A 17,081-nucleotide genomic window follows, 5' to 3' on the forward strand; every position below is an offset into this window, starting at 1 on the left:
GGAAGCCGCCTGGTGCTTAGTAAAGAAGTAGTAGGGAGATTGCAAAAGCCAAACTTAATAAGCAAATCTCTCCAAGGGTATTTTCAGAGCTTGATACCCTCCCACAAACTGAAAATATTATTACATCAAGAAGGTAGAACCTGCTAACCAAATGTAAGGCTCCCATATGATTCTATCAAACTGAGGATGCTTCTTTACTAAGCAGTGAGCCCACTTGCTGCCCCAGGGACCTTGGCAGTTGCAACACAGAGCTCTTCCCTTTGGGATGGAAACAGCAAGTTTTCCTGTGGTCTTCACACTGGCCCCAAAAATACTACAGTCCCAATACTTGTCAAATTTAAGTATTTTTCTGCATATCTTCATTTTTCTGTTACTATTTGGACTACATCCTAGCCTTGACATTACATAAATTGCATTCAAGAAGCTATTTTTAAAAGTTGGTAGGAAATCATAAATCTATAGCTTGCAGTCCCTGGCTTACTTTCATCCAGGTGCATAAGGGTTTTCAAAAGTACTCAGGTTAGTTACCCCGTATCACAGTCCCACGCTTGTGTCACAGATATGAAAATGGAACATGATATTTAAGGTTTTAGTTGCCAAATCATCAAGCCTCCCAGACAGAGGCAATAGAGCAAAATGATTACAGAGGCATGGATTTTGATTTGCTCCAGTGTCTTGGGCAAGTCACTTGGCCTCTGTATTTATTTGTACTTATCTGCACTTATCTGTCACTTGGGGGTCATAATTGTACCTGGTCCATGGGTATGTTGTACAAATTAACTGTAAAGTAGTTAGAAGATACCGACACAGAGTAAGCACTCCACAGACATTGGCTATTAGCTACTGGAAATATTTCTCCATGAAACAGATGACTTTATCAGTGGATGACTCGGTGGGAGACAGTGAATCACAGAATCACAGCATGTTGAAAGTGACCTAGTTCACACTCTTATGTGAAAAAAAGAAAAGTGTGCATGAGTAGAAAATGTCTGAAAGTTTACATAACAAATAGTTCACCATGTTAACTTTGAGGATTAGAATAAATCAGGAAAGGAGGAAAGCAAAACTTGAGTGCAATTCAATTTCTACATCATTTGTGTTTCTACACTGAGACTCTGAATACACTGGAAGTGCATTTTTTTTTAATGTGGCGGGATAAAGGTTTTCAAGTTTTCCTGATCCATCCGTATTATTATCTCAGAATTGCTGGCAGTTCTTGCCATCTTTGGATCTACACCCATGTGAGTCAGTGGGCCATTCTGGACAGAGGAGATAATAGAGCAGAAGTGAAGTGAGAGGAAAGGAGAGACAAGATTTTTTCTTTTCTCTTCAAAGAGGAAAGGTCTTTGGAATGGGAACAACTCACAACGAAAATTTGGGGAAAGGATGTGATGGAAAATGAGACAAACATCCTACCCCTGTGATGAGAAGGATTCCCTGGGCTGGATGGAGGGAGGTCACAGGTGGCTGGACAAGGAAACCAACTAGAGAGAAACACAAACAAGTGCAGAGCAAACACCCTGAGGCCACTCAGCCTGACTCCATGCAAACATATGTCCAGCAGACAGCCCTTCACCTGTGGCTCCCCAGCAAGACAGGTACCTCGGGGTTGCCAATTCATTCTGAGTCCCTTATGCCTGGCCATTCATAAACCACTGTCTAACGTGTGAGGAATAAACTCTCAATGTTTATGAGGAAATTAGGGAAGGAGATTGAAAGGTTACTTAAACGAAAAAAAAGAAGTTCAGGAAGGCAGGATGGTAGAGAGACAAGAAAAAGACCTTAAAAGGTAGAAAGGATTTGCCAAAGAAGAGAAAGAAAAAGAAGTGATTCCAAATGGGTTAACCTGCAGCTAGGAAGTTAAGGAAGATTATTGATGGGTGAAGACTATGGAATAAAGTGAATAAAATTTATCAGAAGTTGCTGAGAATATGGTAAGCAGCATGATTATCAAATTATGAATTGGCTGCAATGGCATTCTAGGGGGACACTAAGAAGGGGAAGCAAATGTTCATGAGATGACAGTGGCAGGTGGAAAGTTGTTTCAGGGGAAGATCAGTCTTGCAGAGGGTGTATCAGAGGAGGGCAAGTGTGAGCAAGCAAGGAAATACTAAGTGTATACGGTTCCTTCACTGAGTGCACCCAGCCCCGTGGTCAGCCTTGAGAACAAGCAGGACTTCAGGTACTGGAGCTACATTTCAGTCATCAAGACTTGAGAAGAAACCCTTAACTCAGGTCTTCTCTTCAAACTCCATCTTTCCTTCTTGACCTTCATTTGGCTTCTTCCCTTACCCTCAAGCTGTGGACTGAGGCCACAGGGCAAGATGGGTCACTAGTGTCCTCCATCCCCTGCCGACTGTGGTTTACATCAGTGGAGTACCAAAGGCAATAACCAAGTAACAGACACAAGAGTGTATGAAGAAGAAGAGATTCTGATAAGGCTTTCTGTGACAGTGTGGGCCAAGTCGGATCTATATGGCTGGTATCACGTGAATTATGAGCAGCCTTAGGGGAGAAGTCCTCAGAAGGCAGAGCCTGGCTCTCTAGAGGCTCTGCGTGCTCACAGCCCACTCCAAGACCTCAGTTACAGCTTCGGCCCCCAATATCTCTCCCTCTGCCTGCTCACAGTTTTTGAAGTCTTCTTTCCTCCACATTTCTCTTGAGAGGTGGAGGAGGAAGATGAGCTTCAGGCCAGCTCAGACTCCCCTGGGATCCCAGCAGGATGCCTATCATTAACCTCCCACCTTCTAGGAAGCTCCTAAGATCTTCACATTTGGGGCAGTTCTCATTTCAGCGATTCTTCAAATTGCTGGCTAGAGACGGCCTGTTGGAAGGTGGCTAAAAGCAAGTACCAATCCTTCGGGCAGCCTGGCCCTTCTCGACTGTCAGACATCTTCAGGGATATTCTAGGAAATGTTGTTTGTTCTAGAGAAGGGAGGGAAACAATCCAATTGTCCAATAATGCTTGAATGGAAAATAAATGATGCTATATGCATGTGATCAAATAATATCAAACAGTCAAAAATCAAAGACCTAGATCTATATGGATTCACATGGATAAATCTTGAAAACATAATATTGATTGAAAGAAAATAAGATAAAGAATGTTAGATTGTGATAACAGGTATGTAAGTATTTAAATATTTAAATCAATTCAACATATTGCTTGTATATATATAGTTGCAAGAAAATAAACTTTATCCAAAGAACACATTATTTACATTTAATATGCTCATTTATCTAGGAGACCCAAAAGAACCCACAGATAAACTAGCAGGAACTAATAAGAAGGTTCAACAAGGCACACACATACAAGATCAATAAATTTTAAAAGTCAATCAGGCTCCTCTACACTGGCGATAACAAATTAGAAACTGTAAAAGAAAATAAGAAAAAAAGATCTAAAAATAGTCACAAGAACCATATAAATTATTTAGAGCTAAGCATATGTAGAAGGCAATATAAATAACAAACTGAGTACGAACAGTTAAAGTCCGCCCAACCCAAGGTTAGGAAAAGACTGTTGTTACTTTATGAGAACAGACCCTCTTCTTAAGGAGCAGATCAGTAAGTGAGAGTGAATCAAAGAAACACAGCATTTGAAAAGTCAGCTAGTCCAAGCCTCTTGATCGCACATACAGAAGCTGAAGCCCAGATAAGTTGAGTTACTTGCTAAAGGGCCCAATGTCCTGACTCAAGGACTAGCATTTTTCACTCAGTCGCAAGACACAATCAAATGCAGTACCTTGGAAAGAGATGGGGAAAAAATGAAGAAATCAATTATATAGTTCCTCATCTTTAAGTACAGAAAGAGCCGTGACAAAATTACACGTATTGAGGGAAAATTGAAGTGCAGAGTTTAAAATGTCAATAATCCACAGGGAAACTGGAGACCATTTAAAATATTCATATTAAATCTCTCTAGAAAAGACATTAAAAGATCTCCAATCAAAATGTGAATTTTATAATAGACATGGTATGATACAATTTATAATAGATATGGTATGAACCTTTCCCTTTCACGGGAAAGCTTCGGCTGGGAAAAAGGAATTGTTCTTGAAAATGGGGCCTGTGCTACTGCAGACACTGTGCTCAACCTAGGTTCACCGAATGCTCTGATGTCATCACTGAGGTCACAGTATTCCACTGTGCGCCTGGCAACCTTGCAAACATAACAGCCCTGGTGAGCACTAGGCAGTACTGCTGGTTCACTAAGTGGTACAAGTTTTTCAGCCATTTAGGAGACTTGACTATTTTTGTTTGTATTGAATCATTTCAACGGATTGCCCAAGAGCCAAGAAGGGCCAACCTGTAGGGAAGAGGAGGAGTTGGACATCTCTTGAGGCATCTTATAAGGGAGACTTCTAGTTGGTACCATGAAACGGCGACAAAAGAGGAAACATCTGGAAAATGAAGAGTCCCAGGAAACTGCCGAGAACGGAGGAGGTATGTGGGGGGCAACTTGTCTGGGGCACATGGGTTTCTGCCAAACTAAACCTTCTCTAGGATGGGGGGGACTGAGAACGTGTCACCTGTGAAGCAGGTAGCGAGAGACCTCGTCTCACTGATGCTGCCGTATCCATCCGGAGCGTCCCTGTGGTGTGAGACGGCACAGAAAGGCCAGATGCCCCTGGGAGATGGGAGGTCAGCTCCGCTGGTCTGGCGACTCTCTCCTGGGGCTGGCGGGCCTGGAGCTTTGTCGAACTCACAGCAGGCTGCATCCTGCTTGCAGAGACCTAGAGGTGCAGCTTTTCTCAGTCCCCGATTTCTCCCTTATGCTCTTGGATCTTTCCCTGGGGTCATGAAGTGGGGGATGTGAAGGATGCAAGGATGCTGAGAGAGACCCATGAGTTGCTTGGCCTCTTTTACTAAAGTGGAAAGAGAAGCCCCATGAGTTGAAGGCCATGTTGAAAAGTATCTTGACAAGTGGATTGCAGTTCGAAAGAAGATTGTTTGTCTAGGGATGATGTCATATTGAAAGCAAGGAGGTTTTATTCCTTCAACAGGAAGAATTGCCCAAAGGAGATCAAGGGAAGGGAAGGGTTTTCCAGAGACTGAGACCACGTGGGCGGGGGTGAGAAAGGTCCTCATGGTCCTGCGGGGAGCTCTGAGAGCCACGGGCCACGGGGTGCCTGCGTGCATTAAATGTAGGTGAGTAGCATGCCCAGGGCGGGAGTGCTCACCTCAGAGTTCCAGCTAGAGGCCTCTGCCCCAGATTAGAGCCCAGTAGCTCCTACCAGGCCCAGGACACTGGAGACTGTAGGGTGGGCCCTGGCAATGGAGGTCTAGACAGCAGGCAGATTTTCAGGCAGTGGCTGGGACAGGCTGGGGAAGGCAATGACTGCCCCTAACCATTCAGAATATTTTTCTCTATGTTTCTGTGTGTGTGTGTGTGACTGTGTCTGTGCGTGTGTGTGTGTCATAGTGCAGAGATGAGCAGGATGAATGGGGGTAGAGTGCTTATCAGATATAAAGTCTGCGTGGTAAAGTTCTTGTCACCCTGCCTGGACGTGGGTGACACTCGGTGTACGTAAGAGTGAAAACAGAATTCTTGTTAGGGGTGTTTTATGAGACAGTAACTCATACACCCATGTACACTCTGATACAGCAAAAATATCACTCACCCCACATATAACTTCCTTAGTAAACCACACACAGCACATGGAGGTATATACACGCATCCCTCCTATACTACGTTCTCATACAACCCATCTGTACCACAATCCTGTCCTCCAACACCAAACGCTGGAGATATGTATATAGACACACACACTATATATATAGGACACACACACACACACACACTATATATATATGTATCTGCTCAACTCTCGCACAAACACAGCTAACCTCAGCCATCGCTAAATACCTCTATAAGAACCAGTCACGTGTCATCCACACCACACTTATAACACATTCTTGAGTAATGCCAGACCCGCTTTGTACAAACCACAGTAAACCACAGTCTCAGTAACCCATGTCAGGGTTGCCAGAGAAAATATGGGCTATCCAGTTCAATTTGAATTCCAGATAAACAACAAGTAATTTTTCAGTATCCGTATGTCCCAAATATTGTACGGGCCATACTTACACTAAAAGTAAGTAAGACCAAATACTGCATGGGAATACTTACACTAAAAAATTATTCTGGGTTTATCTGAAACTGAAATTTAACTGGGTGCCCTGTATTTTTCTTTGCTTAGTTTGGCAACCCTTATATACTTACCAGCAGCTCAGGTATTATATATTTATTGTATTTTTGTTTAGTCTGTGTCTTCCACTACTAGAATGTGCAGCATTACCAGAGACTAGAACAATGGAAGAGTGCCAGATACACAGGAGTAGCTGCTTACTGAATCTTGGTGAATGAATGAATGAACACACAACATAAATACAAGCCCCACCATGTAATGAGGAAAAGTTACATGTCCCAGAATTGCAGACTTGTGAACAGAACCAATGCACACAAAGGCCACAGACACAGATAAGACACATCTGCACCGTGCTCCCCATGCTAACCCCACACTTACCACAGACTTAACTGATACACATCACTCACTCTTCCCACATACTCACAGTCACCACCGAGGCCTACATTACCAACAAGACAGTGACAGAGTAAGTACTGATTGGAATTAAATCCTGGAGTATACACTGGGAACCACACTCTCAACTGTGTGTATTCACTGCACCTGACACGTGTCACACACTCAGTAAATATTTGTGGACAGAGGACTGATGAACCCACCCTGAGCCTTTCATTCCTCCCTCAGGAATCTCGAAGTCACAAGAGGATCCCCCTCGGCTTGGATCCACTGTGGTGGCCCAAGGCTGCAGCCCAGGGGCAGGGGAGGTCTCCTCTGCCCCTAAACACTTCTCCTGTGCTTCTTCTCCGCACAAGCTCATCTACGCCGGTAAGGGCGCGGGGCTCCTCAGGTGAGGGGGTGCTTGGCTGTGAGGCAGGAGGCACACAGATCCCAGGGAGGCTGACAGGAAACCCAGGGTCATCAGAGGTGATGAGGGCTCTGTGGAGGAGCCTGGGCAGGATGGCTGAGCTGTTACGAGGGCGTGGATCCCAGCTGAGTCAGGGGTGGGGGCGGGTGTCAATCCTGGTACTACCATGGTGGGGAAGTCAAGGAGCAGGGGCCGGAAAGGTCTGGACTTGAGGTGGAGGGAAGAGGGACCAGATTAAGCATCTTCAGAGGAAAATGTAGGGTTTCTCTTTGCCTTTGCTTCCAGAGAAGGACAGAGTTCTACATCATAGACCTCCAGCCTGAGAGCAGCACCATCCAGCTCAGGTCCACAAAGCTCACACACACATGCGCCCTCCAGGCACAGCCCTTCTCATTGCACACATGAACCCCAAGCACGTGATCCACAGTACTCTCCTCCTGCACCACCGCCCCATTCCACAAGGAATGCACCACCGATATTCCCAAACTCACACTCCTCATCCTACACGCATCCATCCGCATCCCTCACATACCACAGTCCTCACCACTGTACTCCACACCCGTGTATACAGACACCGCTCCAGTATCCCCCAACACGCAGAAAAAAGCCCACAGATGACACCAGATACACCACTGCCTCCTACGGCCAACAGACACCAAGCTCACGACATAGCTACGTCATGCAAGTGTCCCTCTCTCGTCTACCACACCTGCTCCCTCAGCTTCTGGCATGGCCCATGCATGTTATTATGTTTTTAATTTCCTTTTTCAGGAATCCGGAGATCACATCGAGACACTGCCCAGCCTACTGCACCCCTAGCCCAGGTTCAGGAAAAAGGGGAGACCGCTCCCCCATCACACTGTGTCTCCTCCTCACCCTCTTCACCCTGTAAGAACGATCTGCACACAGACAAAGAGGAAAGGGGCATGAAAATATACTACATGCAGGTACAAGTGAACAAGGGTGTAGCTGTCTCCTGGAAGACAAAGAAACCCTTGGAGTTGCCTGAAAAGCAGCTGACAATAGAAGAAGTGACCCTTCCTGAGGATGCGTGCACAGTAGGCACTTACCCCTCTGATGTGTCCACCGAAAACCTCCTGTCTGACAGTGAGCCCACTGGGGAGGAGAAAGAGTATGAGGAAAGGGCAGAGCCAGGCAGCCCATCAGGGTCACCTGCCGTCGAGGAGACACCCAGGGCCAAGACACCGGACTGGATGGTGACCATGGAGACCGGCTTCAGGTGCATGGCCTGCTGCCGAGTCTTCCCCACCTTGGAGGTCCTCCAGCAGCACGTGAAGGGCGGCGTCCTGGAGGGCTTCAGCTGCCGTATCTTTCATCTCAACATGGCCCAGTGGATGGGCAATGTGGAATCCGAAATCACCCCGAGGAGGAGGACAAGGAGGATGAGGAGGACGAGGAGGAGGAGGAAGAGAAGCAAGAAGGCCCCAGCCCAAAGAGACCCCGTAGGCAGGCTCTTTCCTCTCTTTTGATTTCCACACAGCAACTGAGATTCATGGGACAGAAGATCCTGGAGACGGTGTGGTCTTGGAAGAGGTAAGGCTTGAGGCTGGCAGTCTTCTGAGCCTATGTCACGAGGGCCCAGAGGAGTCTAAGGGAAGGGGCCACACACATGTGCTGGTTTACCTAATGGCTCTGAAGTTGCATCAAATGGGACACACCCAGCACTTCCAAAGGAATTGAGCTCTGTTGACTTAAACAAGAAGGTGGAGCCTTTTCCTAGGAGTTTTCTCAGGGTCTGCACGATGGACCTCAACTCTTAGAGGACGTACTGCCAGCAGCTCCTTCTCGGCAGAGAGAGCCAGGAGTGGTCTCAAGAGAGGACAGGGGCCCTTGCAGGACCAGAACTTTGAGGTCTGAGAGCCTTGGGCCTGAGCTGAGATCTCACCCGGACCACTGGACCTAGCCTTCTGTGACAAAGGGGAATAGGAAAGAGAGTCACGTGGAAATGAGGTCCCCCGAGATATGGAAATGTTCCAGAACCTTCGTTGCGTGGTAGTTGATCTGGAGCCAAGCTCACTGTGGTGTGTGTGGCTCTGAGCATTAAGGCAACGCTGGAGGGTAACCCTGACCAGCAGAGCTTGGAGAGCTTCTTGTCTCTTCCTCTTCTACCTCAGTTGTTTTATCCCTTCCAGGGAGAAGAAAGCACCCTCGGGATAGTTGGTAGTAAACCAGGGTATATCCTCCCTCAAGGGGACCCGGCCTGCCCTTCATTCAAGATGCTCTGGAAATGGGAACTGACTCATGTTATCGAAATGGCTGAGGGAGCACAACTCCCATGTTGATTCCGGTCAGACATGTTCATCAGACCTAGAGCTTTTCTCCTGATTCAAATCAAGTAGGGTATTAGTAGACTTCCCATTTATTTCAGCCCTAGAGATAGCACATGAGCAAATATAAAAAATCTCTGTGTATCAAAGCATTCTAATGAGCCCTTTCATTTTGCTGTTCATTGTGAAAAACACGCTCACTTTATCTCTGCCAATGAAGTGTTTCCACTTGACCCATGATGCCCCACGATCCCATTAGCCTCACTGAATTTAGGGAGCCCATTATGATGACATACTTTCCCTCTCATTCCTGGCCTGCAGAGAAGAGCAGCTACAGAGCATTCCAAGACTGCTAACGCTCCCCTCACCAATACGTTTCTTAAACCTCTGGCAAAGGAAGTGTCCTCTGAGCCCTCCCAGGGCACATAGGGGGTTTGGGTGAGCAGATCTTATGTGATAAACCCACTCCAGTGGTCTGGCATTCCTATGCCTTTGTAAACCTTCTACAATGGTGGTTCTCAGCTGGGGACACTTTTGGTCCCCCCTCCCAGGAAATATGTGGCAGTGTCTTGAGACTTTTTTTTTTGTGGTATGCGGGCCTCTCACTGTTGTGGCCTCTGCTGTTGTGGAGCACAAGCTCCGGATGCACAGGCTCAGTGGCCGTGGCTCACGGGCCTAGCTGCTCCACGGCATGTGGGATCTTCCCGGGCCCTGGCACGGACCCATGTCCCCTGCATCGGCAGGCGGACTCTCAACCACTGCGCCACCGGGGATGCCCCTTGAGACTTTTTTCTTTAAGGAGCTGTGTTATGAATGAGCCCCACGTGGCTGGTGCACACGGATGTATCAAGGCACTTTTTTTTTTTTTTTTTGGGTATGTGGGCCTCTCACTGTTGTGGTCTCTCCCGTTGCGGAGCACAGGCTCCGGACGCACAGGCTCAGCGGCCATGGCTCACGGGCCCAGCTGCCCCGCGGCATGTGGGATCTTCCCGGACCGGGGCACAAACCCGTGTCCCCTGCATCGGCAGGCGGACTCTCCATCACTGCGCCACCAGGGAAGCCCTCAAGGCACTTTTTATTGTTACAACTAGGGTGGCAGGGAAGAGTATGTGCCACTGGCCCATCTTACATTGCACAGGACAGCTCCCAACAACAAAGAGCTATCCAGTTCAAAATGTCAGTCATGCCAACGTCAAGAAATTTTGCTACAACATACTTAGAAAGTCCTGGCATTTTGACTTTAGCATACGCTAACTTTGGGTACAGGTGTCAGTCATTTGAGCAAACTGTTGAAGGCATTCCCAGGTAGCCAAGCTAACACGCTGAGTCTGGAATGGGTGTTGAATGCACTCGTATCAACAAATCCAGCCTAACCCAATATTACATTACTCCCACCTGCTTCAATACCTACAAAATCCACACACATTATTTCTCAGGTTTCTATTGATATAAATTATACAATTCCTTATTTTAGCAGAGAGTGTCTCCTCATGGTCATCCTTTATACCCGGTGGGTACCCACCCCTTCCCTGCTCCCGTCCCCATTTCAAGGACTCTAGTCTGATTACTAGGTCTGGAAAAACGAGAGGTAGTGGAGGCAAGTCTTGAGGATCCACAGACCCCTGCAAGGAAACTACCTCAGAGTAGAGGCAGACTTCCTTCTAATAGCACAGCAGGCTCAACTAAGAGGTCACAGGTCAGAGGTCACAGGCCTCAGCTTTGTTGGAATCTGCCCATGTATTTCCACCTCAAATTTCCAGGATTCTACTCCTTCCCACTGATGCCCTAGGACATAAGAGAATCTACAAGGTTGTGAATCAATGTGTTGTCATTCAGCCACTGACTGAATTTGACTTTGGATCCCCTTAAAAAAATAAATAAATAAAAAGGAAGGAAAGAAAGATAGAAATGCTGATTATAACAAGTCCCCCAAAGTGTTGCTATGTAGCCAAGCTCAAAGCTAAGACAGAAAATCCCCAACGGTAAAAACAGATTTCGAGCTCAAGCTATCAACTGGGAGTTGAAACTGAAGGCCCTACAAAGGCCAATGGAACTGGATACAAAGCTAAAGATTTAGTCTTTAGCATAGGTGGGAGTCAAGGTTAGAGGAAGCCATGCACTGGGAGTGAGTTGTGAACTACTCAACACTAAGAATGGAAGAGCAGCTCTTTCATTGAATGTGAAGAAAGAAACAGGTAGTCCCTAGTTGCTACCACTGTCTTTGAACCAAACTAAAGAACAAGGTCAACCAGAAGGGCAGATATGAGAATCAAAAAGGAAACCTCTCTGGAATCCTCACTGAACCAAGTCTAAGTTCTGCTCTACTTGTGGTCTTTCACTTACAGAGACAAACCTTTTGGGCTTACCACAGGGATCAACAGACTTTTTCTCTCAAGGGCCAGAAAGTAAATATTTTAGGTTTTGTGGGCCATCAGTGCTCGTCACAACCACTGAACACTGTCAGCACAATGGGAAACACTCAAAGATGGTAAATAAATGGATGGGCCAATAAAGAGCTTTTATGTTCCAATAAAGCTTTAAAGGCAATGAGCCAGGTTGGGCTCACAAGAGGTAGTTTTCCAGCCCTTGACTTAACTCACTAAACTACAAATTACCTTGAGAGTTGGTGGTTTGATAGCTACCAAACCAAACCAAACAAGAAAGCCCTAGGATTTCTGACATCTAATGCAATGCAATTTGAGGTAGCATGGACTTTACATACACATGTGAAGGTGTGGTCTAGGAAGCCAATCTTGGAAACCTGCCTCTCACATTAAATACATCTTTTGCTGAGTAAAGCCCTTTAACCAAGTAAGTGTTAAACATCAGTGAAATGACTAAGAAGTAGGAAATGGTATGCAAACCTCCTCCTTAACAACTTGTTCCCATCATTCTAGGTTTCTTCCCTATGCACATTTTTCCTTAGGGAATCGTTGATAAATTTTACCTCTAAAACTTACCTATTTCCACTCTCTATCTTCAGGATTTGCCCAATCACTGTTACTTTGTAAACAATTTTAAAAAGTTTTTTGGGGGGTAAGTTCCTTTTTTCCCACAGCTAATGGTTCTCTGTGTCATAGTGTCTGGAACGACCCAGCTACTTCTCCAGTCAGACCAAGCACTTGAAAGGACAAGCCGGTACCCCGAGCTATCCATCCATTCACCCAGTAAGGAAGCCTGATGAGGAGAACTAGGATGTGTAAATTTCTACTGTTGGAATTAAAACAGAATATTCTGGGCTGCATGGATTTATCCTAAACTTCAAATGCATTAATTATAAATAGACCGTTACACTGACTACTATTCTGTATCTTTGAATAACCATATACATTTTTTCTTTTTATAACTGATTTCTAGAGGTCTATTCCTTAATTTTGGCCATATATATGTATACCTCATGATGATAGGATTTCTTACTGTGAGGGATTAATATGTTCTTAGTAATTTTTAATATTATATTTTACATTATTTTACTACCTATGTTACTATAAAAGTAACAGTATTTTACTGGAAAATTGATGCTCAATGAAAAATTTAAAATATGGAAGTTACATGTGGAAAAAATCCCTGAAAACCTTGCCACTGTTTACCTAAGGGTGAATATCCCTTTACAGATGATAGGATGCATTAACACACACACATACATGTTTGATTAAGGTATGTGATGTACCTACCTAAAATACATTAAACTGTTACATGCTTCTGTCATTAAGTTTAAGCCATCATTTTAACAGACCTGTTATTACATAACTATCTTAAAATATAAAGACATTCCTATTGAATATTTCACTTTTACAAAATTTAGTAACATTGACATGCTACTCACCTTTTCTATTTGAATTTCCTAATTATAAGGTCCTATTCTGTGATTTCTATATCAAAGGGACGCACGTTCTATGTTTTGATATGTACTCAGCAACTTCACTTTGAAAATCAATTTTTCAATCCACCGCTAGGAAAAAGTGTGCAAGTCAGTCGTTGAATAAATATGTTTGATGAAATTACCAGATTTCAACAAATAATTTTTTTCTTTTTATCTCAGGCCAGAGAGGAGTAAGGAGATAGAGAACTTGACAAAAGTAATCTACTTCAAACAGCCTCTTTTCTCTACTTAAGAAGTCTTGATGAAAGTAATGCTAAAACCCTTGGGAGACAATCACATCAAAACCTAGACGGAAATGTGGTGAATAAGAAACCAACGATCAGTTCATTTACTAAGAAATGTTTGTCCTCTGTCACTGTCATTAGTAACTCTTTCTGACACTTAAACCTCTGCCTTGACATTCTTGAAAAAAGGGTCAACAGTATGCTTTCTGTATTGCAAGATGAACAATCCATTTTCAGTAAGTCTATACTGTCACAAAAGATAACTAAATTTGTACTGTATAAGATTCACAGAATATTAGATAGACGAAGTCCAAGATAAGATCCAACTTGAAGCGAGGCTGGGGGGAGACAAATGGAGCTCATCATAACAGGACGATGTCACATTAATATTACAAATTGCAATACTGAGTGGTTTTCTAACACTTCAAATTTTTGTCTCCCTGAATTACTTTTAAGGCCAGATTTAGGTTAACTGCTCTGAATACAAATTTTTATGAAATTTTGGAGGGGATTGCAACATAATTTTCAAAAAGTTTTTCCTCATTCATTAACTGAACAAATATCGAGCACCTACAAAGTAGCTGACAATGTTCAGACTGTAGATTCAGAACAAACGTCGCTGCATTCGTGGAATTTACGTTGTAATGGGCATACATTTTGGCATGTTCATCATACTTTTGTACAAGGCCTGCTAAAACTCACACTAAGGCTTCTCCCCTAATATTTAATAGAGGTCAAAGTTCCAACTTACTACACCATTTACCAGAGTTCTCTGCCGTGTGGCCTCCTGACTACTGGGACATGTTGAGCTATGGCTGAAACACCGACTTTAATGAAACAAATGATTTTTTTTTCTTTTGAACTTGATGACTGGAAGAATTCACATGACACCTGAGTTGTTTTTGTTTTTGTTTTACTCATTTTATGGAACTTTTCTCGTGTGTGGGCTCTCTGATGGTCTTACCACTCCTCTCACTTTTATAGGATTTATCAGCAGCATGGATTCTGTGATGAACTGTTAGACTGGAGCGCCAACTGAACCTCTTACCACAGGTCTCACACTTGTAAGGCTTCTCCCCTGTGTGCACTCTTTGATGAGACTGTAGCTGTGAAGGCCGACTGAAGACCTTACTGCATCTGTCACATCTGTACGGCTTCTCTCCAGTGTGGACGCTTTGATGAAGCTGAAGACTTGAGGCCTGAATGAAGTGCTTCCCACACTCCCCACACTTATATGGTTTCTCTCCTGTGTGGACCCTCTGATGCATGTCGAGGTTCAGGCTCCACTTGAAGCCCTTCCCACACTCCTCACATTTGTATGGCTTTTCTCCAGTGTGGACTTTTTGATGGGCTTGAAGGTGTGAACTCCGACCAAAGCTCTTCCCACACTCTTCACATTTGAATGGTTTTTCTCTGCTGTGGACTCTCTCATGGGCCAGAAGATTTGAGGCCTGCCTGAAGACTTTCCCACACTCCTCACAATTATACGGTTTCTCTCCGGTGTGGATTCTGCAATGAATTTTAAGATCTGCTCTACGACTGAATCCCTTCCCACACTCTTCACATTTGTATGGTTTCTCACCGGTATGGATCAGCTGGTGGATCTGAAGTCGTGAACTCTGATTGAAGCCCTGCCCACACTCCTCACACTTGTAAGCTTTCTCTACACTGTGGGCCTTCTGATGGATTTGAAGATATGAACTCTGACGGAAGCCCTTCCCACATACCTCACATTTATAGGGCTTCTCCCCTGTGTGGACAACCAGATGAACTTGATAATGGGAGTTCCTCCTGAAGCTCTTCCCACACTCATTACATGTGTATGGTTTCTCTCCTGTATGGACTCTTTGATGTGCCTGAAGGTTTGAACTCAGAGTAAAGCCTTTACCACACACATTACGTATGTATGATTTCTCTCCAGTGTGGACTCCCTGATGGGCCTGAAGACTTGAAGGCCGACTAAAGCCTTTCCCACATTCCTCACATTTGTAGGGTTTTTCTCCTGTGTGGACCCTCTGATGAATGCATAGATTTGAGCTACAAATGAAGCCCTTCCCACACTCCTCACATTTGTACGGTTTCTCTCCCGTATGGACTCTCTGATGGGACTGAAGGTGTGAATTCCGACTGAAGCTCTTATCACATGTGTCACATTTGAATGGTTTCTCCCCAGTGTGGACTCTCTGATGGTCCTGAAGGTGAGAGGCCTGACTGAAGGCCCTCCCACACTCCTCAAAATTATAAGGTTTCTCTCCCGTGTGGACTTTACAATGAATAGTTAAGTGCTGACCTACGGCTGAAGCCTTTCCCACATTCCCCACATTTGAATGGTTTCTCTACAGTGTGGACTTTCTGAGGAGTCTGCAGCTGTGAGCTCTGACTGAACTCCTTGCCACACTCATCACACTCACTGTGTTTTCCTCCCGCGTGAACTCTCTGATGAATATGAAGAACCGAGCTGTAACGGAAGCCTTTTCCACACTCACTGCACGTATGAGACTTCTCTTTTGAGTGCAATTGCTGGTGAAGATCAAAGGTGGAGCGATCGGTGAAGGTTTCTTTACGTTCATTACACTGGTAAAGTTTTTGTCCTGTGTGAATCATGGTATTCTGATCCAGTGTTGAAACCCTCGTGCTATCTTTTCTATAGTCACTGTAGCCATAAGATTTTTGACCCTTGTGTACTCCATGAGCATCAAGGTGATGTGAAATCCAACTGATGGTGTCAACATCCTCTTTACACTGACACAGTTTATTTTTCATGGAAATTTGCTGGTGTCTATGCTGATAATTCTGTGACTCAGCCAATGAAGTTTTCCTCCAAGAATCCTGGGCTCTCAAAGTTGCAAACCTTGCATTTCCACTACTACTGGGATCACCTGCTTTATCATTTCATATACGGTTCTCATCTTCAGAAATTTGAATAGAGTCCTGCCCCAATCTGGCAGGGGGAATCACCTTGTTTGTGGAACTGACAACTATTTATCATGGAGTCTTGGCATCTGGTTAAGTCATTTGCAATTTGTTGCCAGATTTGCCAGCAGGAAAGCTCTTCACGTGATCCTCTGTCTTGAACGGCCCTCAACTCACTTTGATTGTTTTCTTCTAGAAGGACAGAGAATTCAGAGATGTGGACACGTGAAAGCTTTGTTCAAAGATTCAAGATTTTGCACTTAAGACACAGTATGAGACTTTAATGAGCCTCAGGATGGTTCAGCTCATCTTTCGCACGACAAATGAAGTTCTCTGGTTTATATACTAACAGAAACCAAGAGATGGTCTGTTAAACTCCCAAATACTTAGCATTAATGAAACCCATTTAAAACCAAATGACTACTCTGACATACTATTTAAATCATCTTTCAAAAATTACATGTCATTCCTACCATAACACAGTATCAATAAAGACAAGCATTTTGCTGTGCTCACAGCTTTAACAGTGCCTAGCAGTTAGTCAGGGCTCAAGAAATGCATGCACAGGTGAACTCAGTTTGATTTCTAGGATTCTCTACAATTCTGAATCCCAGGTTAAGTTTGAACCAAGTCAGAGAAGCGAAACAGCTTTTACAAGTCAGGTATCAGATACAGGAAAAGGACTGGAAAGTACAGTTTTGCTTAAGTTGAAAGGCTGCACCCGAGGCGGCAGCACACCAAGGGGGTTAGTGCTGAGGAGGATATGAAAGGGGCTAAAAACCGGGACTGCCCCGGTGGCACAGTGGTTAATAATCTGCC

General features: G+C 44.6%; 1 protein-coding gene across 1 annotated transcript in view; it reads left to right on the forward strand.

Annotated features, from left to right (window-relative positions):
* Positions 1-4,376: 4,376 nt before the first annotated feature.
* The window catches only part of LOC309811230 (protein FAM170A-like), a gene marked incomplete at both ends in the record, with an annotated part of 60,945 nt that continues 48,240 nt past the window's right edge, over positions 4,377-17,081 (forward strand). Inside the window, 3 exons of the mRNA XM_082633816.1 lie at positions 4,377-4,446; positions 6,774-6,914; positions 7,726-8,243. Coding sequence (XP_082489942.1) covers positions 4,377-4,446; positions 6,774-6,914; positions 7,726-8,243 — 729 coding nt within the window. The remainder of the gene's footprint in view (positions 4,447-6,773; positions 6,915-7,725; positions 8,244-17,081) is intronic.

Source organism: Mesoplodon mirus, assembly GCF_964341445.2.
Source record: "Mesoplodon mirus genome assembly, chromosome: 10".
Classification (NCBI taxonomy): Eukaryota; Metazoa; Chordata; class Mammalia; order Artiodactyla; family Ziphiidae; genus Mesoplodon; species Mesoplodon mirus.